Source organism: Poecilia formosa, unplaced genomic scaffold, assembly GCF_000485575.1.
Source record: "Poecilia formosa unplaced genomic scaffold, Poecilia_formosa-5.1.2 Scaffold300, whole genome shotgun sequence".
In the NCBI taxonomy this organism is placed as follows: Eukaryota; Metazoa; Chordata; class Actinopteri; order Cyprinodontiformes; family Poeciliidae; genus Poecilia; species Poecilia formosa.
Window position 1 is genome coordinate 66,540 of NW_006800239.1, and position 13,884 is coordinate 80,423.

At 35.9% G+C, this 13,884-nt stretch overlaps 2 protein-coding genes and 1 long non-coding RNA gene across 3 annotated transcripts in view; all 3 read left to right on the plus strand.

Moving 5' to 3' along the window:
- Window positions 1–520: 520 nt before the first annotated feature.
- Window positions 521–13,884, plus strand: part of LOC103152074 (uncharacterized) — a 51,291-nt gene continuing 37,927 nt past the window's right edge. Inside the window, exons 1-8 of the mRNA XM_007572408.2 lie at window positions 521–564; window positions 723–770; window positions 929–976; window positions 1,134–1,181; window positions 1,376–1,411; window positions 1,579–1,626; window positions 1,732–1,809; window positions 5,969–6,016. Of these exons, the coding sequence (XP_007572470.1) occupies window positions 972–976; window positions 1,134–1,181; window positions 1,376–1,411; window positions 1,579–1,626; window positions 1,732–1,809; window positions 5,969–6,016 (263 nt within the window). The 5' untranslated portion in view covers window positions 521–564; window positions 723–770; window positions 929–971. The remainder of the gene's footprint in view (window positions 565–722; window positions 771–928; window positions 977–1,133; window positions 1,182–1,375; window positions 1,412–1,578; window positions 1,627–1,731; window positions 1,810–5,968; window positions 6,017–13,884) is intronic.
- On the plus strand, window positions 6,619–8,077 carry LOC103152073 (uncharacterized). Its single transcript, XM_007572407.2, has 6 exons — window positions 6,619–6,667; window positions 6,820–6,867; window positions 6,935–7,115; window positions 7,196–7,297; window positions 7,401–7,478; window positions 7,580–8,077. Exons 1-6 carry the CDS (start codon window positions 6,621–6,623, stop codon window positions 7,775–7,777), a joined length of 654 nt encoding a protein of 217 aa, XP_007572469.1. The 5' UTR covers window positions 6,619–6,620; the 3' UTR covers window positions 7,778–8,077.
- LOC103152072 (uncharacterized) lies at window positions 12,043–12,841 on the plus strand. The gene is made up of 2 exons (XR_477701.2): window positions 12,043–12,126; window positions 12,804–12,841. It is a non-coding gene; the product is annotated as an uncharacterized LOC103152072 (long non-coding RNA).

Consider the following 13,884-nt stretch of genomic DNA (forward strand, 5'->3'; position numbering starts at 1 on the left):
AAAACGTTATTCACACAAAATGTAAAAAGCGTTAGAATTTAACATATTTGTTATGGCTGCTTGTCCAAGTTTTCTTAAAGCAAGTCTGTTTAAAAGCTCCCTTTTAAACAGACTCGCTGAAACAAACACTACTTATAAAAATGAGCTCCATCAGATAAGATTTGTATTCTATAAATCTTCTCTGACGACAATGTTCATGACATACTGTAAAAACACAATCGCTCAATATTAAACTGTCAAAAAAGTCTTATGAGGTCATGGAACATTTATTGAAATATTTAAACTCTTTTTCACTTTGTTTCTCCATCTACAGATCTGCTCTTAGAGAAAATGAAAACTTAAAATCAGACATTAAAAGGTATTGTTCACACGTCAAGTTAACAGAACATGTTTCAGCTCCAGATATTACGATGCGAAGTTGAAAAGTTCACCAAACAATTAATCCATTATAATTTTTCTGATGTTCCTGCTGAATCTGTGTTATAAAGAACATGATCTGTTATATCTTTAACTCAGACTGACTGACATAAAGATTTCTCAAGAAAAGGAGATCCAGAAGATCAGGTCAGTGTTGTTCAGGTTGTGTTTATATGAGACATTGATGTGAAGGAGTTATTAATTAAAACACAAATTGCAGGTCCTAAGGGTTCATATGAACATTAGTTAAGATGACATTCAATTCTATTTATTCTCAAAAGATGCTTTAATTTTCTCCACTACAGATCTGATTTAGAAGAAAAAGAAGAACAACTGAAATCAGCCACTGACAAGTAATGTTAATAACCTGAAATAAAACATGACAATGTAAAATAATCTAATTGTGTAAAAATCATGCAACAAATCTACTTTTATTTGAAAATTATGAAACACACTACAATACTGTGATGTTCCTGCATCATTGGCATTATTATGTCATATTTTAAAACAGACTGACTGAGACAAAAACATCTTATGAAAATGAGATCCAGAAGATGAGGTCAGTGTTGTTGAGAGTCTGTTGACATGAGACAATGATCAATATCTTATTGATTACAGACATTTTCACTTTACAAGATCTAATAAAAATAATGAAGACTCAAAATCTTTTGAGTTTATTTAAACCTTTATTAAATGACATATTTTGTTCTTTCCAGATCTACTTTAAGCCAGAAAGAGGAAAAAGTGAAATCACTAACTCAAAGGTATTGATTCAGGAGAACAGGAATGGTTTAAATGATAATACTGAGTTTTCAATATTCAGTTTTCAATATATATTTTAGTGGTAAAATGTTAAAATGTAAATTACTTTGAGATTCTATTGGACCATGTTTTGAGTGGAATTGTGTTTGTATCCTTCACTTATATTAACTCTAAATTACTGTTTATATTTCTACAGTTTGTCAGACATGGATAAGAACCTCATAGAGGCAAAGTAAGTAATATTCTCTTCATCTTTTCAAAGTTTAAATACTGTAGCAGATGCAAAACATACATCTGTTTAAGACAGCAATGCAACATCATGAAAATTTCTGTTTCTTATATCAGCAACATCAAAATGTTTATTTTGTTACAATAACTTGAAGCACTTTGCTTTAACAGAGCTGCGCTGAGACGAAAACAACAAGAACTCACTTCCTTCAAAGACAGGTATTTGCATATATGTACAATTTATTTTCTGTGATATATCCTAAGCAATGCAAGAATGTTAGTAGATGAAAAATGTAAAGGTCATACTTATATTTTCTGTTACAGAATGGCAGGACAGCTCTTTGTTTCCAAACCTGCTGCAGAAACTGATGACCTTCACAAGCAGAAATTAGAGGAAACAATGTAAGATTTATTTAGAAATTAAACTGAGGGATTCTGTGTAGTTTCCTTAATTTCTATATTTATCCCTTTGTTTTCAAATACTTGTGTTACTTATAAATCAAAATGTTTTGTTCTCAAACAAATGGATGAGAATGATTTTTCACTTTTCATAAAAAGGCATGTTTATTGTTAAGTAACTCATATGTATGGTACAGATGATCCCAAAGGTTTTCATACAACAAGCAGATTTAGGTTTAAAGTTATCTTTGATTTTCACCTACAGGTTTTTTTCTACCTGCAAATAATGTTTTGGAGTGCCCATACCAGTTACTGGGGAGTGTGTGTGAATGTGAGGAAGGAGTTAAAAGTTATGGTAAAGACAAAAAAAAATTGCACATATTTAAAGATTTGGATAATATAAAGACCAATAAAAACAAGCAAAGATTTGTTGAGTAATTATAGAAAATGTTTGATTACTTTATTGGTAGGAATTTTGTTTTAGTTGATAAGGATATGAATAATTTTCTTGTATTTTTTAAAAGGTATGTAAATAGCAATTCATGTGACATTAATTGTATTAGTGATAAAAATGGCCTCCTTTGAAATATTGAATGGTAAAGGAGAGATAAATATGGGGATTCATTTTTCAAAGCCATATTTTCAAAAATGTTTTCATTCATTTATAGCTGTTACAGTTTCAAACTAAATATTTAGTTAGATGGTAAATGGACTGAACTTATATAGCGCTTTTCCAATCATTTTTGACCACTCAAAGCGCTTTAGCAAGCTACATTGTAGTTTTCAGCTAAATAAATATTTAGCTCGCTAATTATTTAGTTTGAAACTGAAACATGCATACATAACTGAAGTAACATGATATAATTATGATTTTATAAAACTGTGCTTTTTGTTTTTCTCTGATGACAGACTATTTGACCCAATTTATTACCCCAAATATTTGACTTTGTAGCATTACAAACAAAACCCCACATGATACCTCCAACCCAGGTTTCAGAACTGATTAAACATCTTGGATGAGAGGTGTAGTGTCTTCAAGATAAGAAGTCAATTCCAGTTCCCTTTAATTCTCAACATCATCATGTCCTGAGTGACGGATATTCTGTGCAAACTTAATAGGAAAATGTCACATTTATATGTAAATATTTTCATTTCTTTATATAGACAAAAGAAAATTAAATCAGTAGTGTAAAGCATAGGCAATCAGATACCTTTGATATCTCAATATCAGTAGGTCCAACGGAATAAACAATACTGGTTGATCTCTACTAGTTTTACATTATTTCAATACCTGATGAGCCCAGACTCATCATAAACTGTTTGGTTCAGTGAAAATCTAAATCTGCCAGGGTTATTAATAGTTAATAAAAAGTTACATACACTGAATGAGTTGAAAATATCAAAACCTTAGAAAACAAATCTGCACCATTTGAATACTTCTGGATTTTTAATGCATGATCTCTGTTGTGGAGATTTTGTCAAATCTTTACCACAGGCTTACCGAAGCAAAGGCATCACATCAGAATGATCTTTATCGTACGAGGTAATAGTTCTGTCTGTGTGTATGCAACACTTTGTTGACGTGCCGTCTTCTAACACAGATGCTGTCGATTTCATCATGTCTCATCGGCCCATACAAAAAAGCTGAAACTCTTGAGTTTTCATACACTTTTTTACTATCACAGAGAAATGAAAAAGGTGTTGTTGCGCAACCCCCCTCGCCCCCCCTTCTCTCTCTCTCTCTACTTCCCCTTCTGAGAGGAGGGAGATGTTGCTCTCCAGCTCTCTGTCTAACGGGTCCGAGAAGCCTCTAACTCCTGAGTATTACTAGAATATAGAGGACATTCTGTTTAAGCTGGGCGTGAGAAAGACTAGCCTGGTTTCTAACGACCTTTGCCTCCAGATGTCCCACCCTTTTTCACCCTGTGAATTAGCCAGATCGAGCAGCCCACAATCAGCTAGTTTCACAGAGCACACCTGTTACCGGTCGCTCTTTCTCTTTATTACAACTTGCACTTGTTACTGAACCAGGTAGGTTTTAGTGACTCGGGCGAGTCCCAGGGTGTTATTTGGGCTAAAAGCAACCTATAAAACATTTTCCACTTTTTCCTCCCAGAATCAAACTTCATAGCTATTTTACAACCATCAAAGAACTTTAAGGTGACTCATTAATTGAATGTCCACAACATCTTTTAGATTTTCTTAATATTAAGTATTTTATTAGTACAGCAATTTTGCAAGGGTCAGTACAGCTTAAATCAGTAGCAGAAATAATCAAATAAGTAAAATCAATAATCTAGCCTATCTTTCCCTAATGCTGACACTGTGAACTAAAAAAGGGAAATTTTGAGAGAGACGAACGGAGTTTGTCATTTTGAACCCCAGAACTGGCCTGATGATGAAGGAAGTGTTGCAGCAGCAGGAGGCTCCCAGTACAGGAAGAGTACTGAGTCAGAGCGGCTGGTCTCGGGCCTCAGGGTGACTTCCTCATGCGCGTAGCGGTCCTCAGCTTCTGGTCTTGCAGCTCTGTAGCTCCTTTCTCCTTGTCTCATGATCTTTCTGGTCCATGGAGATGTAGACGAGCTGATCTCATGGAAGGAAGGCACCAGTTCTTCCTCTTTGCCTTTGTTCTTTATCTTTGTCTTTATCTTCATCTTGCCTTGGTCTTTGTCTTTGGGGTCTCGAACCCAGCTGATGAGAAAAGTGCAATTTGAAGCCACATGTTGCGGGGCTAACGGGTTGGTCCCCATGTGCAGAACAGTCTTCGGTCTCTGTGGCTCCGGCTCTTCTTCAGCTGCAGAGTTCTTTGTACATCTCGATCTTGGCTCGAAGCTGCCTGAAGAATCCAACCAAAGATTCCTCTGTTGCACTCACCTTATAAAGGATTAATCCACCCTTTTGGTGTGTTTGCATTGAGTTACTGACTGCTTTGACCGATGATCTCATGTCCATCACCCTCTTGGAGACATGATGTCTGTGCTAATAAGGCCTTGGTCACCTCCTCTCTCCTATCAGTTCCTCTTTTCCCCTGACCTTTCACCTACCATCTACCTCCAACACAACATCAGTGACCTTTAGTTACAGTGACACACTTCACCACATTTCAAGTTCAATGTCAAAATCACATTTATAACCTTTTAGTTTCTCTGATTTAGCATTCACTTATAATTTTATAATAACCATTACTTTTTAGTTACTCTTATAATCATAATGTGTTATTACAGACATTTCTGAAAAGAAACCAAAAATCCATTATTCTAATTATTTGATACCATGTTACAGTTACGCGTTTCACCTGTAAGTACTTCCACAAGTACAAGAATAAGTGTAAATATTCTTATAATCAAACCAACATTAACCACTGGTTAAACCAATATTAATTATTGGCTTATTTCTAAGTTATTATTATTAATTTAAGTATTTTACTCTGGGTTTTATCCAATTACTCAAAATGTTTAGATTTTATTCTTTAAATGTTTTAATGCCTTGAAATGAGCACTCTGAACTATTTTTATTCACTGCAGACTGGAAGCTTCCTCTTTCTTCAGGAAACCTGCTCTTCCTGTTCCATGACTCTCTTTCTGTCTGATTATGATTTTTTATGATTAAACAGAAAAAAGTAGAATTAAAGCAAGACACAATAACAACACACACAACCAGATTAATTTCTTTACCGTCTGACTCTACTGTTGGGTCTTGATGTCACCTCTGTAATTAGTTTTAAAGTTAACTTTATTTATTATTATTATTGAACTAAAATCTCCAGCATGGGGAAGTGGGATGAGCTCGACTTTTCTCGACAAAGGTCATGGATTATTTATTGATTTTGTTGTGAGGAGTGATATCGACTTGTTGCTGCTCATTGGAAATGGGAAGGGCATTCATGAAAATTAAAGCTGTGAAAGATGACTTCTTTGAAGAGAGTGGAAGGACGGAGAGTTCTGGAATTGGTGTAGAATGGTCATTTAGGTCTGAGCCGATTTTCAGGGATTGTATTGAGTTCCTGAAAATCGGAATTCAATACAATTTCTTCTTTCTTTAAGATAAGAAAGTTTAACCAGTTAAAATGACAACAGTTTTCTTTAGATATGTCTAGAATAACTGAATGTATAGTTTGAGTTATTATTTATTTTAAAACTTGGTTTACTTTTTCTCCTCACAGATGTGAATTGAAACAAAAAGAGGAAGAAGTGAAATCCCTCAAACAGAGGTATAAGTCATGTAACAAGCTCAGCTGTCATGTTGACATTCAGTTATTTCAAATTTGCATTATGTCATTTAAAAGTTGCAGATTAAACAGTGAGGAGTGACTCATGATTGCTTAAAGTACATTTCTAAAAAGTGTTTCCCTGTCCAGCATGTTTGCAATTTGGAAGTGATCTTTAGAGCTTCACTTGTGATTAAGAGCACAAACAACTGAAAGAGGAAGATTTTAGCAGAGAATTAATTTATTCAAGGAAAAAAATAAATAAATTCTCTATGCAGCAATTTGCAATCCAAATTAGTTTGGTTTTGATTACTTGAGCTAACCTCACCTGCAAAGGAATAAGATATAAAGACATACCTTAAGACATCACTTGTTGTGAACAAGTGAAATATAAATTAACTTTACCTTCCACATTAAAATAATGACAAATACTGTATTTACTTAAAGACTGCAGGAATCAGCAGATGTGAGATCCAGCCCCCAGCATTGTAACTCACCAGGATGTGAACACAAAGAAAAGTCTGATTTTGTAAAATTAACTATAAAATATAAATAACCAGTAATTATAGAACTGATGATTTTAATAATTTGTATATTTTAACACAGTATGACACAGATGGAGGCATTTTACAAAAAGAAGCTCAATGAGGCCCGGTAAGAAATTTTCTGATATTTTGTGTAGCCACTTACTAGTCATTAGGTTAAATATTAATTTAACCTAATGATTTATCTCTGCAGGTCTGTATTCAGTTGCTAATATTAGATCAGCGTTTGTGTTCCTGAAAGCTTCATTCTTTCCTCCACAGATCTGAAACAGCCAAAAAACAGTCAGAGCTGAAATCAGTGAAAGACAGGTACAGAAACATGAAACTTCATATTTACTGACCTGCTGCATAAATAACCAAACTAACTGTCTGACAGGCTGGCAGCTCAGGTAGCAGCTTCACTAAAAACAGGAGACACTGAGAGCATGAACAACCCGGTCAGTAAAACCAGACTGACTGAGATGTACGACAACCTGAAGCTGCTGCAGTGGCCAAAGGTCAAAGATCAGCTGAAGTCCAGGAAGAGGAACCCAAAGGAGGCCAAAGATCTGATTCAGGTAGATCTGATCTCAGGATGTTTACCTGCTGGGTTTAATGTCACTGTGGGTCTCATTTGATATTGAACCGATCTCTGTAGAAAACATTTGGAAATGCATCAGATGAAATAAAGAGAAGGAGGCAGCAGATAGAAGAAATGTTCCTACAGTCTGAGTCCAGCAGTGGACCGACTCCTCAGAAGGTAACTGAACTGTAGAACAGCTTTCTGCACAGAATCACTAAAGCAGCATGAAGTGTGTGAGCAGCAGCTTCCTGTATGTAAGCAGCAGCTTCCTGTGTTCCAGGTTAAAGAGTACAGACAGCTAACAGTTCAGAACCTGCAGATGGCGCTGTTCCACACCAACAAAGAAGAACTTCTGAAGGTAAGTTTACAGATGATCCAGTTAGGAAACCAAACAGAACAGATACATTTATAACTCTAATCAGTGTCTAACATTGAACATTTCCTTCATTTCCTTCTCAGACTGGTTTCCCAGAATGTTTAGATGAATTTCCAGAGGAAGTGAAGGAGGATCTGAGACCTCTGACCTCTGAATGCTACTGGCTGAGCTGCTTGATGGCTTTAAACAATCCTCCTCTTCAGCCGGACTGGAAGAACCATGTTCCTGGGTTTGACTCCTGGGATATTTTTCCTAGAGAAATCAAACCATCTGTCATGTAGAGGAAGCAGATTCAGCAATGAGGAAAACATATCACTTCCTGTTTCTTAATTGTTTTATTGTGGACAATGGTCATGTGGGTTTTTCTTTGACTTTCTTTGAATCACATCAACATGAATGAAGAAACTAAATATAATGGGTAATTCTTTCAAGCTTGAAGCTGGAGATTTTTAGGGAAACACACACTGACAATGTAGTTCTTTATTCTCTTTCTGGACTATGATAGAAAGTCCAGGAAAGATTCTTAGAAAACACACATCAAGATAATGTAAGATGATTTATTTTTCCTTTTTAATTAATGTGGTTACATACAGTTATTTACTAAAGTTGATCTATAGCTAAGGAATTGTGCTGTCTTTAAGAGGATTTGTTTGCTTCTTTGTTGTTTTTTTGTTGAGAAGGGCCCGTGTTTAATTGAAATGGAGGTTGAACAAACATCTGGACAGCTATGCTATTCCCTCTCAGTGTTCTGCTCTTTTTTCTCCACCCACAACCTCCTATTGTATGGTAACATGGGTTTACCCCTCACAGTAGTGTTACAATAACATAGATATCAAAGCTGCAGTAGGCAGTTTGGAGAAAACTATATATTTAGTCTGAAAATTTGAAGAAGCCCACTATCCACCTTATTCCTGGGAAGCTTACTAGGGAAACAATTATGGGTCTTACTTCCCACGCCCACCGGAAGTAGCATTATTTCACTGTAATTTGTAGTGTTTTTGTCTAGTCTATATTCATGATAGAAGTTACATCTCTCTTTTCGGCTATGGCACAATTTTTAGTAAAACTTGTTTACGGACACGCCGTCTGCTATCAGAGAGCTGCTCAGTACAGAGGATTGTAATTGTGAGTTTAATTATGGGGAGAGACAGGAACACCATTAAGTTTTGTAACAGAATAACCGTGAATTAACAGCGCTGGTAGCAGCTTGTTTCTCTGAAGAACTGACAGTAATAAAGAAAAAGCAGAGAAGATCTGAGCTGCAGGTATAAAACAGCAGAACTATATAATATTAGCTTGGTGTGATGTGAATTTGATTTTTCATTTGAATGTAAAAAATAATAAAGTTCATGAAGTGGCTGCAGCAAGTGTGTTTTATCATTGTGTTTGGGCCAGCAATACATTTCTATAAGACAAAATAAAAAATCTGGGTTTATTTAGTCCATCAGAAACAGAACCTCGAGGTTCTTCCGTTGCTGAGTGACTCTGCAAATCAGCGGAGAAATAACCGCAGCTGCTGCGGTTCAGACCATAATACGGCTAATCTCTCCCCACTGGACTAGAACTGAACCGAATCACATATTAACCTGTCATAAAGACCAACTTGCCACTGGAAAGTGTCGGAAGATGCCTTGTGGAGCTTGGGTAACTGTTGTGCTGTTTGTGGCTGTTCTCTAATAATCAGACCAAGACAAAAAGAATTTGGCTAAAAATCTAAACGTGAAGAGAGAAACCAAAATGCTTTATGTGTGCTCATTTCATTGTGTGGATAAAAATTCATCCATCCATCCAACCATCGATATAACACAAGAACAGAAAGTAAGAAAATAAAAGCTTCCCCACCAAAATAAAATATAATTAAAAAAACAAAGGAAAACAAATGTTCATAGATGAGGATGGATATTTACACACTAGGAATCAAAAATAAAAGCAATATAAAACAGAAATAATATATAACAGACATGTTATATGGATCGTTCGCTTTCCTGTTTATTGACTAATAGGGAGCTGGACATAGAAGGCAGCCCATCTCATTAACATAACGATGCAGCAGAATGGCAGAACTAGGTGTCAATAGCTGTCGAAAATCCCACTTTTCATCCAGTGTTACCGACTACAGTGAAGTTGTTTGCAAGTTGGTTATTGGATATTCCACGGATTAAGGGGCATTTAGCTCAATGTTGATCCGATTTCTGAACGTTAATTTTTTGCCAGCTGTGTACACATTAAATGTTTAAAGATTGGCTCTTTCATCTGGTTTGCTTGTTACATTAAATGTTTACTTCAAAATGTGTGATTATATAATTATTGACTTTAATCACATAAAATGTTTATGTAAAAATATAATCTTTCATTACATGTATGTTTATTACCTGAAATATTTTAAATATCAAATTTTTATTTAAAATGTGATTCATTTTATTACATGATTATATGCAACTTGAAGTGCTTGAATCAAACGTTTTATGAATATTTACATTAAAGTTCAATCATTTTTGTTTTTATTGCATAAATGTTGTCAGTAGTCCAGCTGTGTTAATCTATCCCACTAAGACATATTTCTGTGGAATTTGTAGATAATTTGTGGCTCTTTTTCAGGATACTATGAAATACCTTATTGGTATAACACCACATGGGTCGATTTATTTATTTTTTCTAAGGGATGAGGCGGATGTGCATCAGACAAGCACGTAACAGAAAACTGTGGCCTTCTCTTCAATTTTTTACCTGGGGATATTGTGTTAGCTGACAAAGGCTTTGATATTAAATACAGTGTAGGAATGATGTGTGTTGAGGTCAAAATGCCATCATTCACTAAAGGGAGATGTCAACTTGATGCTAAGAGGTCAAAGACACACAAATTGTAGCTCACCTCAGAATTCATGTAGAAATAGTGTCTGGTTGCATGAGGAACAAATATGACATCTTACAAAAAACTATAATAATTAGGTTGCTGCTTACATGTGAGGGTGAAGAGGTGATACTTCTTGACAAGATTGTGTATGTGTGCTGCAACTTAGTCAACATGTGTTCTAGTGTTGTTTGTGTAGACCTAATGCAAATGAAACCTGCACATGTTAATATGCATATTGGGAAAATGCAGATTAGAAAAAGATTTTCTGCACTCATTATTGTGAAATATTTGTACTGTTTTATGTAAAATGTAGATAGTAAAAAAAGAAAATTGTTTTTGTTCCCCTCATTATTTTGTGTTGAAATATGTGTACAGTTGGAAGTGGCTGTTTTCTCTCCTTTAATAATTTAACATTGTGGCATATGATTTCTCGAACAAAAATAAATATCAACAGTCTTCAGAGACCAGAAAACCACACAGGGACATTGAAGATGAAACTAATACAAAGTTTCTCAACTCAAAGTTCCTTTACCCTCTGATGCGAAAGTGGGTCCTTTTTGACCCAGTTTAACAGTGTTTAGGTTGTAGAATCCCACTTGCTATATGTATCAGTGCAATGGGGAAATAGCGCCCCCCTCTCTGTGTGCCTGGCTATATACTGCTGGCTCCTGCACTCAGTGCTGTGAAAGCTGCACAAGAGGTGAGTTGCATTCTTCAGCTCCGAGTAGAAAAGTGTTAGCAACAGATAAAACATAATTTTTATTAACTTAGATAAATAGAGCAGTGTTTTTCAACCACTGTGCCACGCCACACTAGTGTACCGTGAGTGATCGTCAGGTGTGCCGTGGAAATTATCCAATTTCACCTACCGTATTTCCAGACTATAAGCTGCTACTTTTGTGCGGCTTCATGCAGCTTTTCTGTGGATTTGTTCAGCTACCTGTACCCCTCTTTTCTTCCAATAGGTCATTATCATTTCCTCCCATTCCTGAACACTGCATGTGTCACAACCATCCCTCTAAAACACACAGTCACCATAAATAGAATTTCTGTGGATTTTTCTTCAACCACCAGGGGTCTCTTTAGCAGGAAATGAATCATTGGAATTCAAAATTGTAAATCAAAGAAGAACACGCTACTTTTCATTTAGAACAAGCACATGCTAGCAGCAGGCAGGACGGAGAAATGTTTTCAAACTTATATTATGCAGCTTCTAAGTTGAGGAGTATCGATCTAGCAATACAGGATAAATAAAGACGCTGCACATAAACTCGGCTTGAACAAAACCAGATTTGGAGACGGAGAACTGCGTCCTTAATATTATCAAACAGCTATTAGGACGCAGCCCTCTGCTGCCCTCTGCAGGGTCCTTATGTGAAACCGAGAGCAGCAGAGATACCAGCGGCCTGTTGCCCGGTGAGGCTGATATATGAAGTTTGTGTGATACACCATAAAGTGGGAGAATTTAATAATCACTTGGTGATAGTCCAGAAAATCTGTTTAAGAATATACGCCACCACACAGAAATTAATAGTATTGCAATTAATTACATATATGTTTTTTTTGTTGTTGTTTTTTTTAAAAAAAAACTTAAATTGACCAAAATACCCTGTTAAATAAATTTTTTTAAAAAAAGAAAAAAAGTAACGAAGGTTCGGGCAAAGTCTTACCAGGAGACCGGAAGTGAGGAGCCCCGCCCCTCGCTCTTCAGACAGAGTTTGGGGAAGAAGACGGCGGTTGTCCTTTCTTTCTCTCACTGACTGTTCGTCATTACAGGTTAGTAGTGTGAAGCATATTTGGATATGATTTGTAATTTGATTGATAGATGTGCTGAAACATTGAAAATAAATAAAGAAAAAAAGGGATTTGTTAGAATCGCAGTTAGCTACATTTTAGCTACAACGGTCGCCTAACGGCCGTTCTGAAGATCGCTACATGTATCTTTTAGCTCCGTTCCACTCCCCGATTAAACATTGGTACCCTGATATACATTGTGTTGTTTTATCTGTTAAAAGGGAATTATTATTATTATTATTGTTATTATTATTATTACTATTACTATAGCCGTTACTTTTTCTCCCTTGCTATGTAATTAATTAAACTGTAGTTTATTCAGTCGGACAGTAGTTATTGAAAACACATTAGAGTTAGCTTAAGGTTTTGTTCATTATTACATCTCCCTCTTGCATTATTCAACATAATTAATCCTCTTATTTGAGAAATGTTTTTTTTATGTACATCGCTGCGCTCTGAATTGATTGGTGAGAGTTGATACCTTTTTACACAGGTGAAGGCTGTGTGTGTGTTTTTTTTATAGCAGAAGAAGGGCCACAGGAATGTGATTGTTCTAGGAAATGTTAATTTCATGATTTCAATAATTTGTAATAAAGAGAGAGTTTGAGCAAGAAGACGGCGGTTGTCCTCTTTCTCTCACTGACTGTTCGTCATTACAGGCTCTCCAAGATCAAGGGAAAGCAGAAAGTCTTCAGAAGAAGAAAAAAACGGAAAAACAAAACAAAACATCATTTGTTACATTTGTCACTATAAGTAGAGACGTGTAACATACGGTTTATAGTGCGCTGATAGTACGAAAAATACAGTAATTGGTCTTAAAAGATTTTTTAAAACAAGAGAATTAGTGAACACATGACAGTGTCGTGGCCCTGTATTTTTGAAGTGGACATGTTTAAGTACAATTTGAAATAAGAAATGTAAAATATGATACAAATAATTTTTTTGTGTTTATTTGATTCCTATTCAAGACACTTTGATAAGAATGACTTTATATGTAATATAGACAGTCACAGAGTATCTTTGTTTACATTTTTGGTTGGTGGTGTGCCTCGTGATTTTTTCAATTAAAACAATGTACCTTGGCTCAAAAAAGGTTGAAAAACACTGAAATAGAGTGTAATTAATATTTACTAGATATATGCCTGGCACCAATTTGTGTACTTTAAATTTTGTTATTGTAAAACACTTCATGTGCTTAGTTAAAAAAGCTAGCATAACGCTTTGTTGTAGTGTGCTGACTGAAGCTGAGCTGTTTCACTGATTCAAACCACCGTGGTAAAGCTAGCACGGTGGTTCAGCAATTAGCACGGCAATTTAGTGTCATAATCAGTGTGTTGTGGTGAGGATAGGACGCAGGTAGACCCAGGATGAAGTGAAAATGATGAATTTAATGATGATTTCCAAGGTACAGAACAACGGGGAACAGCACGGAGAAACAGGCGACATACGACAAACGACAAGGATCCGACGAGAGACAAGGACAATAGGTGGGTTTAAATACACACGGGGTAATCAGGGGGATGAGACACACCTGGGAAACAATCAAGGGGAGGACAGGACAGAGACTCACAAGAAAACAGGACTGAACACAGGAAATCTCAAAAATAAACACACAGAAACACGGATCGTGACAGTACCCCCTCCTTAAGGGGCGGCTACCAGACGCCCAAAAAAGTCCAACAAAAAACAACCCATCAGGGTGGGCGGAGGGAAAGAGTCCACGGGGAACAAAAACAGAAT